Genomic DNA, 18,626 nt, shown 5'->3' with positions numbered 1-18,626 from the left:
CATGCCAGTGTAGGGGGGAAGTGTCCAGACCACTAGCTTCACCCAGGTCTGCCTGCTAGTCCATTGGATCTTCTACAATGGTATTCCAAAGGGTCCAGAGACCTCTCCCAATACTCACCGTACCCCAAACTAAGAGAACAAGGGTCCGGATTGGACCTAGGAAGCAAAGTCCCTGTCGAAGTTTGAATTGGCATCTTGTGATGCCAGTCCTGCTCAGTGTCAGCAATGAGGATGGGGTGGACACCGACCATCATCTGTGAAGGTTGAGTTAGTATGATGGATGCAGGTTCAGAATCAGGAATAGATCCATGGGTATCCCCCCCACCCCCTGCAGCCAGGGCCGAAGCCGCCTGCGCTGAACCAGAGGGAGACCTTGCCAACTACGCAGGGCACAAAGGTGTTCCAGCAGTGTAGGACTGCCTCAATATGAGGCAAATGGGCCCTGTAAACCACCCGGAGATGGGCAGGGGTCGCTCCGGCTCCTGGAAATTCTGGGAGGTGCGGAATCAACCCAGACGCAGGTTAAGAGGACAGGCCTGGAATGAGGACACTCCTCATCACCCATTGTGTCGGCTGACGGACAGAGAAGTCGCAGGATGCTTGTTCTTCAACTTTTGTGCGTCGACTTACCCGACCCTCCCAAGGACTTGGAGTGGATCAATGAAGAATGGGGGCTCTGCGACTGTTCTTGGGACCTTGCTCTCGACAGACTGGGAGCGATACGGAGCCGAGCGCCTGGCCACAATGAGCTTTAGGGACCGCTTCCTCAAAGCTTTTGTATTCTTGGCCCGGCACTCTGAGTACAACTTCGGGTCGTAGTCAAGCTCCAAACACCACAAGCAAATTAGGTGCAGATCAATACCTGACATCACCTGATAACAGGATCCACAGGGCTTAAACCCTGTCTTGTGTGACAGCTTAACGCACCATGAGTGAAAACACTTAAATCTTTAACAAAATGTTGAAGAAAGATCAGTTAAAAAAGTGACTGAGGTAGCTCTTTGACTGTGCACTTGGCAGGAGCACAAGGAAAAGAACTGACATCAGCGCTCTGGGGTGGCGCCTAGATAGGTCCTGTTGATGCTGAAGCGGGGCCGACCAACACCACCTAAGAGTGCACAGGGGTACTGCTCAAGAAAAAATCTCCAGATCCAAACTGATGCCTGGGGGAAATTCTAAAGTAAGGAATCTGCAAATAGAAGTCTCTATCAGATAAAAAGATCTCTGTGACAAAAGGGACCTACATAAAGAACAATGCTACTTACCTAATAAGCATCTGTTTGTGGCATGTAGTGCTGTACATTCACATGCTCTTCACACTTCCGCCATCTAGTGTTGGTCCGGCAGGTTGTTTTTCTGCTAATGCACATGGACACCAACTCCATTGTTAGATTGTTTTCCTGCAGGTGGTGAAAATAGAGTGTAGTGTAATAGTAAAGACAGATAAACATGCAAATGTATATACCTATAATGTTAAAGAGACTGCAATGGCCGAGGTGTCTGGGGAAGTGGGCGGGTTCATATGAATCTACAGCACTACATGACACAAACAGATGCTTACTGGTTAAGTAACATTTCGCGTTTGATGCATATGTGGCTGTAGATATACATGCTCGGCAGAGGCTATAAAGCAGTGCCCTCCAAAAGTAGTAGCTACCCTATGGGCGTTGCAGTGGTCTGGAAAAGCATATTTAGCGCTGCCTGTCCTACATTAGCTTGTTGGCATGCAAATGCATCCACAAAATAATGCTATGTGAAGGTGACATATGTCAGCTATGGGAATATTCCTCAAAAGGTCATGGTTGCTCCCTTTTTATGAGGGTGCTCTAGGAGGAACAATGCTAGAAGACCATTACCTATCATAGCAGGTTTGGATACATTTCACAATCCATCTGGCTATGGTGGATTTAGATATAGGGTTGCCTTTGTATGGTGTTGAAAAAGCAACAAAAATTGTTTGGTCTTTCTAAAGTTTTAGTTCTATCAATGTAGAACATAAGCGATCTCAACATCTTGAGTTTTAGGAGCTCTTTCAGCAACAGAGTCTGGTTGTGGGAAAAAGACTGGCAATTCAGTAGATTGATTAAGGTGGAATGAAGATACCATCTTTGGTACAAATTTAGGGTGGTGCGGAGAACCACTATCCTTATGTAATTGGAAAAAAGGTTCTTGTAGCGTTAAAGCCTGGAGCTCACTAACCTGCCTAAGGGAAGTGATGGCTACTAAAAATGCCACCTTCTATAATAAAAACTGAAGAGGGCATGAATGTAGAGGCTTAAAAGGTGGTCTTGTAAGCACAATATTAAGATTTCAAGAAGGCACCGGGGGAGTCCTTGGCGGAATCATTTGTTTAAACCCTGCCATGAAGACTTTGATCACTGGAATTTTGAAAAACAAAAGATGCTGTCTGTTCTGATGATACACAGCTTTGCCAGCCTGATGCAATTTTATGGAAGTGTACGACAAATTTGAGAAAATATCCTGCATTGTGACTTTAAAATGGTTTTGTTAGGCAATAACAGACAAATGTTTCCATGTTGCTGCGTAGCATGCTCTAGTGGTGGGCTTTCATGCCTTTAAGAATATCCATGCATTCTTGAGGCGGATTAAGGTTTCCAAGTTCTATGATTTCAGGAGCCATATCGCAAGATTTAATTCCTTGGAATTTGGGTGCACAATTTGACTATGGTTCTGAGTGAGAAGGTCCGGGTTGAGGGGGAAGCTTCCACTTGTGAGGAACTACTGACAGTTTAAGGAGGGTGGTGAACCACAATTGATTGTGCCACATGGGAGCTACTAGTATCAGTGTGAGGGACGTTTGCCTGAGCTTCCATACCAGAAACTGGAAATGGAGAGGTGGAAAAGCATGGGCAAATATCCCTGACCAGTTCATCCGTACAGCATTGACTTTGGATTGAGGGTAAGTAAACCTGGACACAAAGTTTGGGTATTTTGTGTTTTCGTTTGCTGTGAATAGGTCTATGTCTGCAAATCCCCACTTCTGAAAGTAAGGGAGGAGGACTTGTGGGTGAACTCAAACTTGTTGCCACATCCTGGTAAGGTCAACAAAACTGTTGTGTGCCCCAGTGAGATATTCTGCTAGTAGAACGATATCATGACTAATAACCCAACACTAAATAGTCTGTGGTAGGCGATGCAGCTGTAAAGAGTGAATACCACCTGGTTCAGCACATAATACATGGCTGTCATGTTGTCTATGCGGATCAGGACAACTTTGTTGACCAGGTGAGGTAGGAGCGCTTTAGCACTAACTGAACAGCAGGAAGTTCTAGGTAGCTGATGTGCAGATTGCTGTGTTTGGAATCCCAGAGACCTTGGACTGTAAGATCCTGGAGGTGAGCACCCCACCGTGTGTGATGAGTTTTGTCAGTATGGTCTGAGGAACAGGGTCAAGGAAAGGCCGCCCCTTTAAAAGTTTGTCTTTGTTCCACTACTGCAAATAGCAATGGGTACAGCTGTATACCAACACTAGATCCCACAGATGACCCTGTGACTGAGACCACTGACGTGCTATACATTCCTGCAATGAACGTATGTGAAGACAGGCATCTGGAACTACGGCAATGCATGAGGCAATAATGCCTAGTAGTCTCATGACACCCGACTAACTTGCTGGCTGAGGAGAAAACATGATATTTGTGTTTGAAAGTTCTGTATTCATGCTGCATTGGGAGAAACTAATCCCAGCTGCATGTTTTGAACAGCTCTGAGGTAGGACTCGATTTGAAGAGGCTGAAGATGAGATTTTTGGAAATTAATGGTGAAGCCTAGTTGATGGAGCAAATCTATGGTAGTTTGGATGTGATGCAGACAAAATAGGAGAGTGCTGGCTACAATGAGTCAGTCTAGATACGGAAAACATGAATGTTTGTCTGCATAAGTGTGCTGCTACTACCAATAGACATTTTGTAAATCCCTGTGGTGCAGTAGTTCCTCTGAATGGGAGGACTTTGAATTGGTAGTGGTTGCCTGCTACCACAAATCTGAGATATTTGTGATGTGCTGGGTGTACACGAATGCGAAAATAGGCGCCCTTTAAGTTTAATGTTGAGATGAAATCGCCCTATTGAAGTGGGATCACATCCTTGAGGGTAACCAAGTGATGGTGCTCGGACAGAATGTAATGGTTTAACAACCGCATATCTAGAGTCTGCCTTAATGATTCGTCCTACTTGGGTATCAGAAAGTACAGGGACTATACTGCTGCCCCTTGATGTTGAGTACGGATGGGTTCTAAGGATCCCTTGAGTAGCAGAGCTTCAGCTTCCTGTTTGAGCAGACAGATGTTCTGTGAAGAGTTTGTGGGAACGAGGGGGAATGTTTGGAGGTGTGGAAATGAGCTCCAGACGACAGTAACCATGTTGGATCATATCCAACACACACTGATCTGATATGTTTTGACAGGCGGGGAGGAATTGTAAATGTACCCGACAGGTGTTGAGTAGTTGGGGGAAAAGAAAAGGGAGTCACCGCTTTGTGGCAGAGGAGGTGCAGTCTTATGTTCCCAATATGTGCCTCTGTACAAACCTCTAGAAGAGGACTGCTGTCTTTGGCCTCTATGGTTAGACAAGGATGGGTCTATGGATGAAGCACTGTTTGCATGAATGATGGCAAAAGGACCCAAGAGTAGTAGGGGTTTGCAAGGGACCCACGGACTTACCCACATCTGCATCTGCTTTCATTTTTTCTAGTGCCTGATCAAACTGCAGGTTAAAGAGGTGCTCTTTGTCAAAGGGAACATTCAGTGTGGTCTGTTGCACTTCTGGTTTAAAACAGGATATGCGTAACAAAGCATGGCGGTGTAACAAAATGGTAGTTTTGAAATCTGACAGCTGTGCCTGCAGAATCTAGCGCACCCCTGATGAAGTTCTTGGATCTAAGTTGTCCATCGGTAACAATCTCCTGGCCTCTTTTCCTATTCTTCTGTGGGAAGTATTGGAGTTCCTCCATCTTGTCTCAGTGGGCGTGGTCATATCTGGCTAACAGTCCCAGAGTGTTTGCTATACCCTAGTGGTTGGCAGCTTGGGCGATGACACATTTACTAGAGGCACATATGAGCTTGTTCTCCTGTTAGGAGGTGGAGTGTCACTGGCGGCTTGGGAGTTCACTTTTTTACGAGCATTAGAGACCACTAAGGAATCAGGCAGAATTTTGCCTCTGCTAAAAATGGGATCGGAGGATAAGGATTTATATTTTTTCTCCACCAGTGGCGTAATGATTCATGCCCTAGCCGGAACTCTACAAAAATGTCAGCGTGCCTCATCATTCCTTTGATCATTGGGAGGTACTCTGTTGCAATGTGATAAGTGGAGAGGATTTCAAACAAGAAATCATCCTCAATGGGTTCCTTATCTAGGGGTACCTGGTGGTAAGTGGCTGCCGTAGCAATAAGCACTTGTGGTATCATCCGGAGGAGACAGCCTAGCAGGGTAAATGTCTGGGTCAATGTCTGGCTGAGGATCAACATCAGACTAAACAAGGACCTGTGTACTCAGACAAATCAAAGGTGTCATATCTCTTGTGCCCGGATCACCCATGAAGGACTGCAAAGATCCCTGAGGGGTGATGTCAAGTGGGTCACCCTGTGATTGAGAGGGTGAGGGTGGCAGAGGTGGTGTTATTAATGGTGGAGAAGTAGGCAAAGGAGGATGTACCATGGCAGAGTCTATCAGCTTTTTTTTTTTTGCAGCAGCAGCAGCAGGCACAGCTACATAGATGGCCTCCGCAAAGGAGAGTTGTCACATCAAAATATAGCCAGTCTGAGGCTGCATGTTGAGCAGTTTCTGTTTAGCATCAACTTGTTCTTTCATTTTATGGAGGATAGGTTATTATGAGGTACTTGGTTCTGAAGATGGTTTTAATTTTGGTTTCTTTGATGCTGATGCACTCTTGTGTTTCGGAACCAAAAGGGTTGATGCAGAGACGGCTTGAGGTGGGGTTTTTGGTGCCGAAGCGGTCGTGTAGAGTATGAGCCTGAGGTTGTCGGTGCCGAAGATGGAGCTGGTCGACTTGGCATCCAGATGGTTGGCTTACGCGTGTGTTTTGGTGCCGAGCCCGAGGGCGAGGCATCCAAATCCATGGCCTGTCAGCAGTGGTGGCCTGGTAGCCTTTGCTTTGGTGAAGGTTGGAGGTTTCTTGGGCAGGACAGGGACTTTTGTACTTACAGTACATTGCGTCGGAGGGAGATCTTGCATCTTGATATCTACTTCTACCTCCGACTTAAGAGTCCTTGATCGAAAAGATCACCTCTTCAGCCGCAAAGGCCTCTTCAAGTTTTTTTCTCATCTTCCGGCTCAGCTTCAGTGTTGGAAGATGTCTGTTGAATACTCGACCTCCTTTGTCTGCATTTCTCTATGGCATGCTCTTTGGTCCCATAGAGTTTTGTTCGATCTAAAAGACTGGCAAACCTCATAGTGTTCCTCTCTGTGGTCGGGTGACAGGCAGAAATTGCAGGCCTGGTGTCGGTCGTTCCACAGAACTTTGTGTGGCACCTTCTACAAAAAATGAAGGGGATCCATTCCATTAGAAGCTCATTCAAGAGATCGATGAAGTTAAGAAAAAGGCGACCCAAAGGGTGAGGCCCAGAGGGCCCCTGACGGAGCACATCAATCCGACAAGTGATGCTTTCTAGGTTATGAAACAGAAGGGATGGCAGTGAACACTTTCGATAACAATACCGACAATAAGGGGTGGAGCCCAATGGAAAGAGTGCAAAAAATGGTTTCAACCCAGAGCTTGGTGAAACACGACTGAACCAGACGGTGGAAGAAAACCATCTAACAATAAAGTTGATGCCCATGCGCATTACAAACATTGAGTCGCGGCTACACCTCATGACGCAAAAGACTTTTCAAAGAAAAACAACTTGCAACCTTCCGGACCAAACACTAGATGGCAGAAGTATACAGAACCTGTGCATCTACAGCCAAACATGCAGTTCAGTGATCTGCAAGGTACAAGTTCTTTGCAACAGGTATAAACACTTTGTGCTACTTTATGTGGGGAAACTGCAACTAGACAAATGATCACTCTCCAGCAGGAACAACAATAACTAAAGTTATCTTTACATTTTTACTGTTGCCTGAAAACTGCTAGACACAAGGAACTCTGCAGCAGGTCTTTTTTTAAACCTGTTATTTCTAAACACAGAGCCCCCCTCCTCAGCCCCTGTGGACAGTGTCATGGGAGGCTGCACTAGTTGCACCAATCTAGAGCTGGCCCAGGCTCTCCTCCTCTGACCCACATGCAAGTAGAAAAAGTTAATTCTAATGCCATTTAGTTTTAAAAATATTTTTTTTAAGTGAATGAGATGAATGCACTGTATGTTAGGAACACGATCTCCAAAGTCCTGAATTCCATAAAGTGAGAATGGGTGAAAAGGGATGACTCCAGGTGAATAAAGCAGACTGTAGACACTTGTGTTCAAAGAAAAACTATTCATAGACTTTTGCAAAGAGGCACTTTAGTATTACACAATTACACTGACAGAAACGTGATGGGCTTTTAGATGTAGAGCACCACACTTTGGGGTGCATAGAACATGCACTATTATTTAACTGTTCCAGGTAGCACAATATTGAACGATGATGTGCACAATATGCTTAAGCTTAGGAAAATGAAGAGTGCTTTATTAATGCAGATTGTGTGTGGAACTTACAACATATGTGGCTATTATTCAGTAGAAATCTGCGCATCATGTCCACTTTATGAGGAGCACATGATTAATGTGAACTGATTTAGAAGTATCCTTTTTGGGGGGACCTGCCACGGTTCCAAAACAGTGGAGCTTTCTGACAACCATTTAGAAACAGCATAATGTTTTACCGGGATGATCAGGAGTACAATCTCTATGACAATTGAAGCTGATAGATGATAACTAAGGAAAGAAACACCAATACTATACAATATTTCTTTGATGGCCTCTTTAGCTTTGTCAAGGTGGCGCTTTTATGTAGATCAGCCTGAATGTGCAGGGAAAACTCTAATAAATAAATTCAACATCAATTTTAAGAGCCTACCTAGTAGAAAGGGCGCAGAGAGAGCCAACAGCCACAGCATATTTCGCACCATCCCATCCCACATACATGAATGCCACAGGCAAGGGGCTATTCTTGTCGAGTAAATAGTAGGGCATCATGAGTGTGAGGGCAGCCGACACTCCAAAATAAGCAACAAAGCAGATCAGCAGTGATGCCACAATTCCAATGGGGATTGCTTTCTGAGGGTTTTTTACCTCCTCTCCTGAAAGATAAAAACAGTAGGTAAATTAATAGGAGTAAATATCTCTCAGAAAAATACCACGCTCCTCTCAATTAAACAAGGCAATTTACACATACCACACCAGAAGTCGTTCCAGGGGCTCCCCATTTATAAACGAGCACAATTCAAACTTCTCACCTACACTTTCGGTGTACAACTTAACATTGGGCCAGCATACCTCTGCAAACACACCTGATTTCAAAAACCTTCCAGACACCTCTGCCCGCCTGGACTCCTACTTGCACAAATCCCATGCATGTGGAAAACCAGATCCAGCGGTTAAGACTTCTCCTACATTGCTTTAAAGTGTGGAACGATGTGACCCTACATGTAAGCGCCTCCTCTCCATTTCTTAAATTTAGCAAGAAGCTGAAGACTTGGCTGCTCGATTAGTGCCACTAGGTCCTAGGTTTGGCTCGGATCACACCTGCTCAGCACCAGGATACAAATCTGCATAACATAACAAATCTATAACAAATGTCTATATTGCATAGAGGTGAAGAAAGAAATCCAACATGTATAGTGCGCAGATTAAAAGGCAGACACTACCCGATTCCTCCAATACAGCTATCTTATTGTTTAAACTAGTCTCTGGCGAAATTTACGTTACACCGGTGTAGGCTTCTGTCATTCCCAGCATTTCAACTTAGGCTAGTTACATGAAGTTTCTGAAATTACCCCAGTATGCCTCATAGTATAAGGCCATTTAGGTAAAAAAATAAATCCTACTGTAGGAGCACTGAACAATGCAAATAACCACACTTGCAGCTTTTTACAGCAGTTGTGTTTTTTGCATTATTTTGTTGTGTGAAATGAGTCCTGCATATTTCACACTACAATATGGCACTAAAAGCCAGATTTGCATTTAGTGTAATTTTTCAAACCCTGAATGAGGCCTTGGTATCCTCCGGATGTACAGGGCCCAGAATAAATCCATACTTATAGGAAGTCACAAGAGAGCAGGTAAATTATAGGTTTTCATGGACACTTGACTTTTTGAAATATCTGAATTTAGTGAGGTAATGTTATCCATTTTAAGCAATATAGCAATCGAAATTCTGTTCCCTATTCAACAACTGATTTGAAGCTTCTTTTTCAGAGGATACTCTGGATAGAAATGGGCATAAAATTTACACCAAACAATATAAATATACTTGCATGAACCTTCAGATTTTACACCGAGAGGCTTAAAGGGGGTTTCCCAACTGGTGCTTTGAGCGCCACTGGTCTACTGTCCTTACCGGTAGTTGCAATACAGTCAAAGCCAACGAATGCATAGAAACATGTTGCTGCACCAGACAGAACACCAGTGAAACCAAAGGGCATAAATCCGCCGGTCCCATAACTCCAATCTTCTTTCGCAGTGTGACTAAAAAAAAAAGACCAACAAACATTTATACAGCGCTTACAACTCAATGGACAACATTGTAATATAAATTCATTTTCAGATTTACAATTTCGTTACTGAAATATGGCAAACTTCCGAAATTCCGCACCCCAGAATTAAAGCATTCCCACATCAGCATTAATTTTGGGTGCAGAAATATTGATGTGATTTTGCCGCATCACTTATAATGAAGGCCTTAATAGCAGACAATGTAGCCTTTACAGGTAGACTTCTAGAGCGGGGGTCCTCCCTACCCCACCATTTAGCGATATGGTGTAAAAGAGAGGGGAAGTGGTCTCTTCTTCATTGAGGAAGACCACTGGAGCTCTGTAGGGATGGGAAAGAACGTGTTCCTAAAAGCAACAAGTAATACTGCCAACAGACTACACTGAAAAATAAGTGGAAAATGACAACAATAAATGTTTGCACGGTTAATACGTGAGAAAAAGTTTTATTGACAACTAAAATAAATACGCTTTATAAATGATGTATTTAAAATATAAACAGTTCAGCTACAATAATTGCACTAGTTCAACAATGCAGAGTGAAGTGATCCTTGAAAAGTGTGACGCTAAGAACTCTTCAGAGAGGCTGACGTGAACAGCTCTCTTGAGGGATGGGTAAATCTGTCGAAATTGATGTTAACACCTTTCTACAGACAGGGTGAAGCAAAGAAGTTTCCTTAGGGAGGGTCAGGTAACCCATAAAAAAGGTGAACTGAATATTACTGCAAGCAAAGGTGGAGTGAATGAACACTTCTCTTGAGCGGGCAAGGAAACACTTCTCCTAAGAAGTGATGCTTCGAAATGGTGAAGGCAACACCTTTCCTAAGTAGTAATACACAAAGCGGATGTAGTGAACACTTCTCCTGACAAAGGGTGACGATAACAGTCATCATATAAAAACCAACGCATTTCTTAACAACCTGGCTTTACATTGGAGACATGTACAACGCAAGGTACTGTTATTAAACTTATTTTAAATTATAACTTTAAAATGCCTTGTACAGGTCTATAAATTTATTGTTAAAAATTCTGTGCCTTGCGAACCCTTCATCAGCTCACTGAAATTACTTAACAAAATGAATACTTATGTTTTTATTTACTTTCTAAATGTTCCAATACTTACCATTAAGATTTAGGATTCTACTCTTGACAGTCTTAACGTGAATTTCATGCTATCTGTTGTGCAGACAATATTTTAACACGAAACTGCCATCCATTGGCCGTAAGGGTTAATAACCTGAACCCTAAAAACTCAATAAGGAATCTATAAACAGTATTCTGTTTTCCACATCAAATAGTAATCATGTGAAACAAATCGTGGTAAGTATGTTAGATTACCTTTACTACGGATCATCTAAATGCGTTGTAAGGTGGGTCAATGTAAAGACATGCTACATAAAACATGCACTGTGTATGTAAGCCGGTGTAAATGATCATAGTAAAGGTAACATTTCTGCGCAAGCACCTCCTTGTACATTAAAACAGCATCTCGTACTAGGGAGGCAAAAGTGAAGGTTACCGTAAGTTAAGATGCGAGTTTTATGCGACCAGCAGAAATAGGCCAGCACGGGTACCGGTACACCTTGCAATGAGTAATTAATCCATAAAACAAAAAGTATCTTTCCATTAACTGTATTTGTTTACAGGTGACTGGCTTGGCTGCCTTGGCATTCACAAATTAATGGCAGTATCTAAAGAATAATTTATAACCGTCTGGTCCCTGGGCACATGAGATGGAGTTTATTGCATACGGAGTTAGATTTAAAATATTCTGCCGATATTGGACTTTCTTTGAGTTCACAAGTCTCGCATCTAAGGAACGTAAATAACCCAAATGCCAACTGACTAAAACCTTTTCTGGGCCACAGTCTACTGGTCAACAAAAAAGTTTCAATATCGAGAAAACAAGTTACTTATTTGCCTTATTTGCCTAGCCTAGGTGCTAGAGTGGATCTTGAAACTCTTGCAACAGCTCCTGTGGGCCGGCAGATGGTGCCATCAGCCTCCACATCACAACTCTGTCATCCTCCAAAAGAGAATTCGTAGGCGCTATCCCCGCACTCTATCAGTTAATTTACTTTCTATCCTGTACCGTCCAGATGTCAAGCATGAAGGCTAGGTTGGGAACAATTACTGTGGTACATTTGGAACCTTAATTATTCCTGAACGTCCACTCTGCGTTCAAATTATCCATCAAAAATTGCATTATTGAAGGTAGGGAACCTATACTTCTGTTAGCAAAAAAGATGTACAAGGGCACATATTACCGGGAACTAAGCGTTCTATTTTTTTTTAAATTATATGTTACAGTCTTGCTGCTGTCAGTATACAGGGTCCCCTGCTGCCACTAAAGTCACACCCTATTGCTATTCATTCTTTCTCTTATTCACATTTTGTCTCTTACTTCAGGGGTGTGGCATTCCTATAGCCCAATGCCCAGAACATATGGTTTAGGGTCAATAACAGCATGTTTTCAGGTTTATTTTGTCCTTTAGACATGTAGGTCCACCTTGCAGGACAAACGCTTTGCCTACCAATTTACAGTACCACATTACAGAGCAGGGAAAGGAATGGTTTGCAGTGAGGTAATATTTGTGTTCACACGGTAATGCTGTGAAAACTTGTGTTTATCAACACAAAAGGATGATGAAAAGAGTGATGAAACTTTTCAAACACTCACCCCCAGTCATAGATCTAGTATCAATTCAACTTTTGCTCACCATGCCACACCAGTTTGGACCCAGCCATATTCACTATCAGTCCTGAGCCTGCTCCCCATGGGGACAGTCCAGTCCAAACTGCCAGGCCAGGTCCTCCCTGGATGAGAAACAAGCATCCTGGGACCGGTTTCAGCGTATCACCCTTCATCAGCCAGGTTAGCTTGAAAATTTGGTACAGTGAGCATGGGACCAACGTCTGGGCATACTGTTCCCACTTGGGGCGACTGGATAAGGATGATGGACAGAACGTGGAAACATTTCAAACACTCGCCCCCAGTCACAGATCTAGGTTTAATTGATTGTTCTTTTGCTCACCGCAGTTTGGACCCAGCCATATGCAAATCAGTTTTTGGGTGGCATGGTGAGCAGAAGAACAATGGATTAAACCCAGATCTGAGGCTACTATCAGAGTTCTTGTATAATGAGATTGCTGGCATAATTTGTTGCCGCACTACATGGCACCAAAGGGACAAGTAGATTTACGAAGTAACCTGTTCCATCGACAAGTAGATATTTTGTTAAATACCACATCCCGTACTCTCTCTCTCTCATGCCTTTTAATTTGTTCATTTCTCAGGATAAGAGTCTCAAACTTTCACGTTTGTCTTGTTTCACTTTCAATAGTATTTTCACCACACTAGAGGTGTGGAACTCTCTTGATGCAATCCCTCTTCTTCTAACAGAGGTCTGACATCGATCACCCATGCCACCCCCAATGTTTTGAAGAGCTAGGAAATATTCCAACAGAGAAACCTATTTCTTTTGTTAGTTTAGCCCCATGGGGTTAAAATCAAGGAGACCATCTAAGTCCATAAGATAAAGGAAGAGGGTATTGAAATTCTAATTGCAAGTCCGCACTAAGTCACACAATACGCTGCTGCATTACATTGCTAAATCCTCTAGGCAGTGCCACTTGTCTACCCCACATTTCCACAGTGAGATTTCGCCACTTAGCTTACTGGACTATCAGTGTTCATTTGGAGTTTCAAAGTTTCCCTCCAAATGCAGAACACTGTGGTTTAATGGAGATCTATAGGAGGGAGGAGTCCAGGAGTATACAACAGACAGCTCATGGAGGCGGCAGTCTGGTTGCCAACAATCATTTACCAAGTGGGAAGCCTGATAAAACAACGGCAAATCCACCATGCCCAGGACAGCAGGAAACGTAGATTTGCATACTCTTGGTGCTCATGTTTGCAACAAAATAAATTAGTGCTGCAAGTCATATCCCAGGGAAGATTGTGCAGGTAATGCTGAATGTGGTGAAGAAGCCATGGGAGGGCCAGCCATTTTGATAACTGTGACTCTACGGATAGCATGGACTGGGAGATTCTGACCACTCGTGCATTTTTGCCTAATGCAAATCCAATTGCATGCCATATGCCACAGCCAGCATTTCACTTAGTTGTTCAGTACGATCAAAACCTTGCATTTGTCATGTTCAATCCTGTTCTATGAAGCTGAATTGAAGGCATAGATCTTATTCTGGACTGGAACAGAACAACCTTTTGACAGTTACCCAGAACCTCGAGAATTCCGCAAGGCCATTTAGTGTCTGCATGGAAAGGGGCAAATCATTTTCTAAATCTGATCTTAAAGTAGATCAGCAGAAAACAGGAACACCCCATCCTCCAGCTCAGGGGTCCACTGAAAGCCCTGTAAGTAGGTATATGTAAGAAGCCACTCTACCAAAGTGAATAAAAGGGAAGAGCATGGAAATACATTCAGAATTGCCCTTCCAATGGGGAACTTCCAATTTAAATACTACCATAGACTGAGCATAAAGCAGCTTTACACATTATAGGAAGCCAGGACAGACTTCTATGTAAGATGATCAAAGAAATAACTATATTCCAGCGTAGCTCAGCTTTCACAATATCCACACAGACTTCAGTCAGAAGTTCTTCTATACTATAGGACAAATACAGAACAAATCCAGGGGAATCTGGATCCTGCACATATTTTGATTAATACATTGTTTAGGCATCAAGCTGCTCTGGTCCGAGTGGTGTTGTGATTGAATAACTAAAGAAAAAAAATCAGTTGTTCAAAAGTTTGACAATTTTTGCTTCAACATCTATCACATAAAGAGACATCTATGAGGTGCACAGATCAGCTGGCAGATCTGATTAGGGGACTACAATTATGATCTTTTCATGCAAACTGGGAGGCATCACTTCAATATCGACCAACGCTCTCAACGTTTCAAGAATTTAGACGAAAGAAACATTAGAAAGCCTTTTTGAATGTTTACAGTCGGAACCCATTCCATCTCGAAGAGTTTCCTGACAGAAATTGATTGAGAGCAGTACCAAGCTTTTCCATAGAGATTTTATACTTGATTGAGCCCCTTGGGTCTTGGGGGAAGCTTACATCAGGAGATGCCACAAAAATCATCTTGGGTAAGCTCAGGAGTCCAATATTTGGGTGCATGAAGCATATGGTAAGTTAGCAAAGGCTGTTTTTTCTATAGTGCCTGTTTACAAATGTTTCTTCAGGGGTACACATGCCTGACTGCCTCATCTCTGAGGCTTAGCCAGTGCAGAAGCTTTCCAGTCTTGTCCTCATGTTTGCAAATATGCAGCTAGAATGCAATCCATATCATTCTCACCTAGTCCAAAGCTACCCATGTCAGGCATCACAGTCTGGTCAATGTCACAGTATCTGCAACACCAAAAGCAAGACACCATTTCTACAGATTCAGTATCAGAGGCTTCAAGTCAACTGTTGCCAATGGTCAGTTTCTTTTGGCATTTTTCACGAAAGCCATTGCTCAACCTTTAGAACTGGTCTGTATGCTTTCCAGAAAGTCTGATTTGAATCAACCAAATTCTCACTGAAAATAAGGGTCAGAATCTTTTCTTCAAATATTCTATACACTGAGTGAGCCACCAAGCATCAAGGAGAAACCCTGACCATATGGCTAGAATCTAAAAGAGGGAAATAATTTTCAATCCTAGCTATCTCACCATCACTTAAAGCTCAATCCACAAAAGACAGAATTCCACCTAATCGCTCTTCAATACAAATCCGCGACAATCAAATACTGGATCATCTGCCTTGATGCACTCATCTAGACTCTTAAAATCATTGATTGCACTAGACTGCTTGGAATCACACCGGACTATAACCTGAACATGATTGCCCTCATTAACACCATGGCCAGAAACATCTCATACAACCTCATTCCCCAGGAAGGTGAAAAGTTTTATTGATACTAATGACCTCAAACATGTGGTACACATGCTTGCCATATCTACACTTGACTATGGGAACTAGATTTACTGCCACCCCAAAAACCTACCTGGCTTCTATGAAGGCACACTCAATGCAGCAGCTAGACCGGTCTCAGAAGAAATTAGCTTCAATCACATTACTCCCTCGTTGCAGTGGCTGCTGATGAAAACCCAATGTATCTTCAAAATAGCTTGCATTACCAAAAGACCTTCACTTTAGGACTACAAAGTACCGGGACACGAAAACTGACAAGAGCAGGAAGCAATCATACCTTGCATCACTCAGAGGCACTCCGACATGAACCGCTAAGATTCAAGAAAGCTATATCCTACTCAGACTCCTTCAATGGAAATGCTCTCAGAATGTAGGACTATCTTCCTCCAGAGGTATGCACAAACCCTTCCACAATTGCCTTAAAGAGAATTGTTGCATCGCCCCTGCTTGAAAGAACGTTGTTAGTGGGAAATCACTCCTTGTGATGAATCTGCTTTCCTCCCTAGCCTTCTCTGCTTGAAGTGTACATAATCTCCTATCTACCTTATTTTATTGTATGAAGGGCAGTAGGTTAAACAAACCATGAGGGAGAAGAATCTGCTGGCCTCCTCCTGGGTCCTTCTTTTGTTATACCCTTATCTAACTTGATGCTTTACCATCTGTAATGGTTGGGGCTGTTTGGGGAATATGATGTCTTCCTTCCTTCCTTCCTTCAAGGTCCATCCTTTATAATGACCTTTATGCAACTTGATGCTTTGTGTCATGATTTGTAATGGTCACGATTTGCATATTTTACAGTGCTCCAATAGCCAAGGGTCATGTATGAGATTAATACAAAAACCAACAAATAAACACAAATTTAAAAACACTGCTAAAGTGCAATCTGGTTAGATCACTGGGGATAGCATTAACAAAATCCCAGTAATATAGAGAAGAGGTAAATCACTGAGGGACAAATTAGTCAGAAGTGGGGTTACCAGCAAACATCTGTTGATGATGCTAAACTGCAAGGTTTATTTAAATGTAGTGAAAGTATAGCTCATTGTAACCACTACAATCTGACTTCATATCAGGTATCATGATGATAAACCTAAAACAGTCAGGGAAATTCCTACATGCAACTCTGATTATGTAATTTAAGTGCACTTGAACTATGAGAGATTGGGAAGGGAAGGAAGGAGTGGGAGGAAAAGCAGAGCGAGGGAAAGGAAAAAGGAAGGTGGGAATGAAGTGTGGTGTAAGGGATGAAGAATAAGGGAAGAGGGAAAAGGAAGGTAGGGTGGGTAGATGAGGGAAGGGAGATGAGAGGGAAGAGAAATGGGAAGTGGGACGAGGCAAGAGGGATTGGTGGTGCTGGGTCCGGCATGTTGAGTTTTTTTGTTTTTGTTTTTAGATAACACTTAAAGCTAACATATTGACAAAGTAAAGATCTGCAAAGTAAGAGACTGAAAACTTACCTTTGATGTAAGAACTCCAAATGTAATTCCTGGGATGTAATGACTTCTAATGTACAAAAATACAAGGTAACCGTAACATACCAATCTGCAGTCCATGACTGTGCAGGTAAGCACATAATCACCTAAGGGGTTAAGAGTGGACTGACCTGAAGGACTAACATGTGGGTGAGTCTCCATGTCTGTCAACATACTTTGTTGGAGCCAGAATCACCCATTCACGAGTCTGGGTTTCTCAATTTCTTTCTAGCTCTCATCAGGTATTCCTTTAGCTTCAGAATCATCGTACCATGAACTATAGTTCTGGAGATACAACTACATACATTTGGGATTTTATCTTCATCCAAAGCCAGTTCACGGAGTGACCCAAGCACCTCAGCTGTGCAACCTTGTAACACCTTAGATGCCCATTCAAAGAGTACCAACAGTCCTGCAATACCAACTGACTGGCAAGTTCTGTGCTTCTACTTTCCCTATGCAATCAGACCTCCAACTGTGGTTAATTGAAGATGTCATTATCTCTTGGTATTATATGTAAGCCTTAGCCTTCTGTTAAATCTTCTCACTCCTGACAGGGCTGCCAAAAGTATTGTGGTAGAAAGGGGTGCATATTATTTGCTGCTAACTATTTAACGTGTGGTATGCCCTACTACTCCTGTTCAGGTCAGTAGGAAAGATGGACCAGATGTTTATTTCCCATGCCATATAAGTGTAGGTGAAACAGGATCAGAGTATATAATTATTACACATATTTAGGTAATGCTAAAGATTCAGTACTTCTATTCTCATAGTATACACCTGTGCACAGGAATCACACAAATGGAAGTTACAGATACATAATAAATGGGAATTCTGTAATCCCTGTATTAAAACCAGTCTAATTTTTTCATTAACTGGTGACCAGTGACGCACCCAGTCGCCAATTATAAACAAACATCAGTTGAGTTCTGACTTTACAATGTCCGCTGCAAGAACCAGCAGCCAAGGCTAGTCAAGTCACAGGACTGACAGCAGTTTAAAGAACAAAAAACTAAACATGACATTTCTTCTGCTTGGATTTTGTAGCTTACAGCGACATGCAGAAAGGAGATATTTATGGTAACGTTTATTTTTTTCACTTCTTGGGTAATTATAGCAAAGTTATTTTTGAATGTTTCTACTGTGCCTCTTTAAATAAACTTGTAATAATGTGTTTCCTTTTGCAATAGGGAATCTATTTTTATTCTTCATATTAGCAAATGTGCTCCTTCATATGAAAGGGCTATGTACCAAGGATTTAAGTGATTTGTGGGAAAGGGGTGACTATGTAGTATAAGTAACCCATGTCAGATACGATAAGGATATCAGCCTCGTTCCACTATGTGGTCATAGAACTCCTTGGTGACTTGCAATATCCTTTCAAGTACAGGAGGGGGAACTTTAACCCATAAATATTGGCTAATTACGATCAGTTCATGGAGTTCAAGAGGAATGGTCTTGTTCCTTACTGGAAGAGGAGACTGAAGATACTATCTAATTAGGGAGGGGTCTGATTGCCTTATACTAGGAT

General features: G+C 42.6%; 1 protein-coding gene across 2 annotated transcripts in view; it reads right to left on the bottom strand.

Moving 5' to 3' along the window:
* The window catches only part of SLC7A1 (solute carrier family 7 member 1), a 393,527-nt gene that overhangs the window by 114,422 nt on the left and 260,479 nt on the right, over window positions 1–18,626 (bottom strand). For both annotated transcript variants that reach the window (XM_069202197.1, XM_069202198.1), the window contains 2 exons: window positions 9,522–9,649; window positions 8,040–8,262 (listed from right to left, as the gene is read on the bottom strand). In XM_069202197.1, the coding sequence (XP_069058298.1) occupies window positions 8,040–8,262; window positions 9,522–9,649 (351 nt within the window). The remainder of the gene's footprint in view (window positions 1–8,039; window positions 8,263–9,521; window positions 9,650–18,626) is intronic.

The sequence above is a fragment of the Pleurodeles waltl genome, chromosome 8 (genome assembly GCF_031143425.1).
Source record: "Pleurodeles waltl isolate 20211129_DDA chromosome 8, aPleWal1.hap1.20221129, whole genome shotgun sequence".
Lineage (NCBI taxonomy): Eukaryota > Metazoa > Chordata > Amphibia > Caudata > Salamandridae > Pleurodeles > Pleurodeles waltl.
The sequence above is the reverse complement of the archived record's forward strand: the minus strand, read 5'-3'. Positions and strand labels throughout refer to the sequence as shown.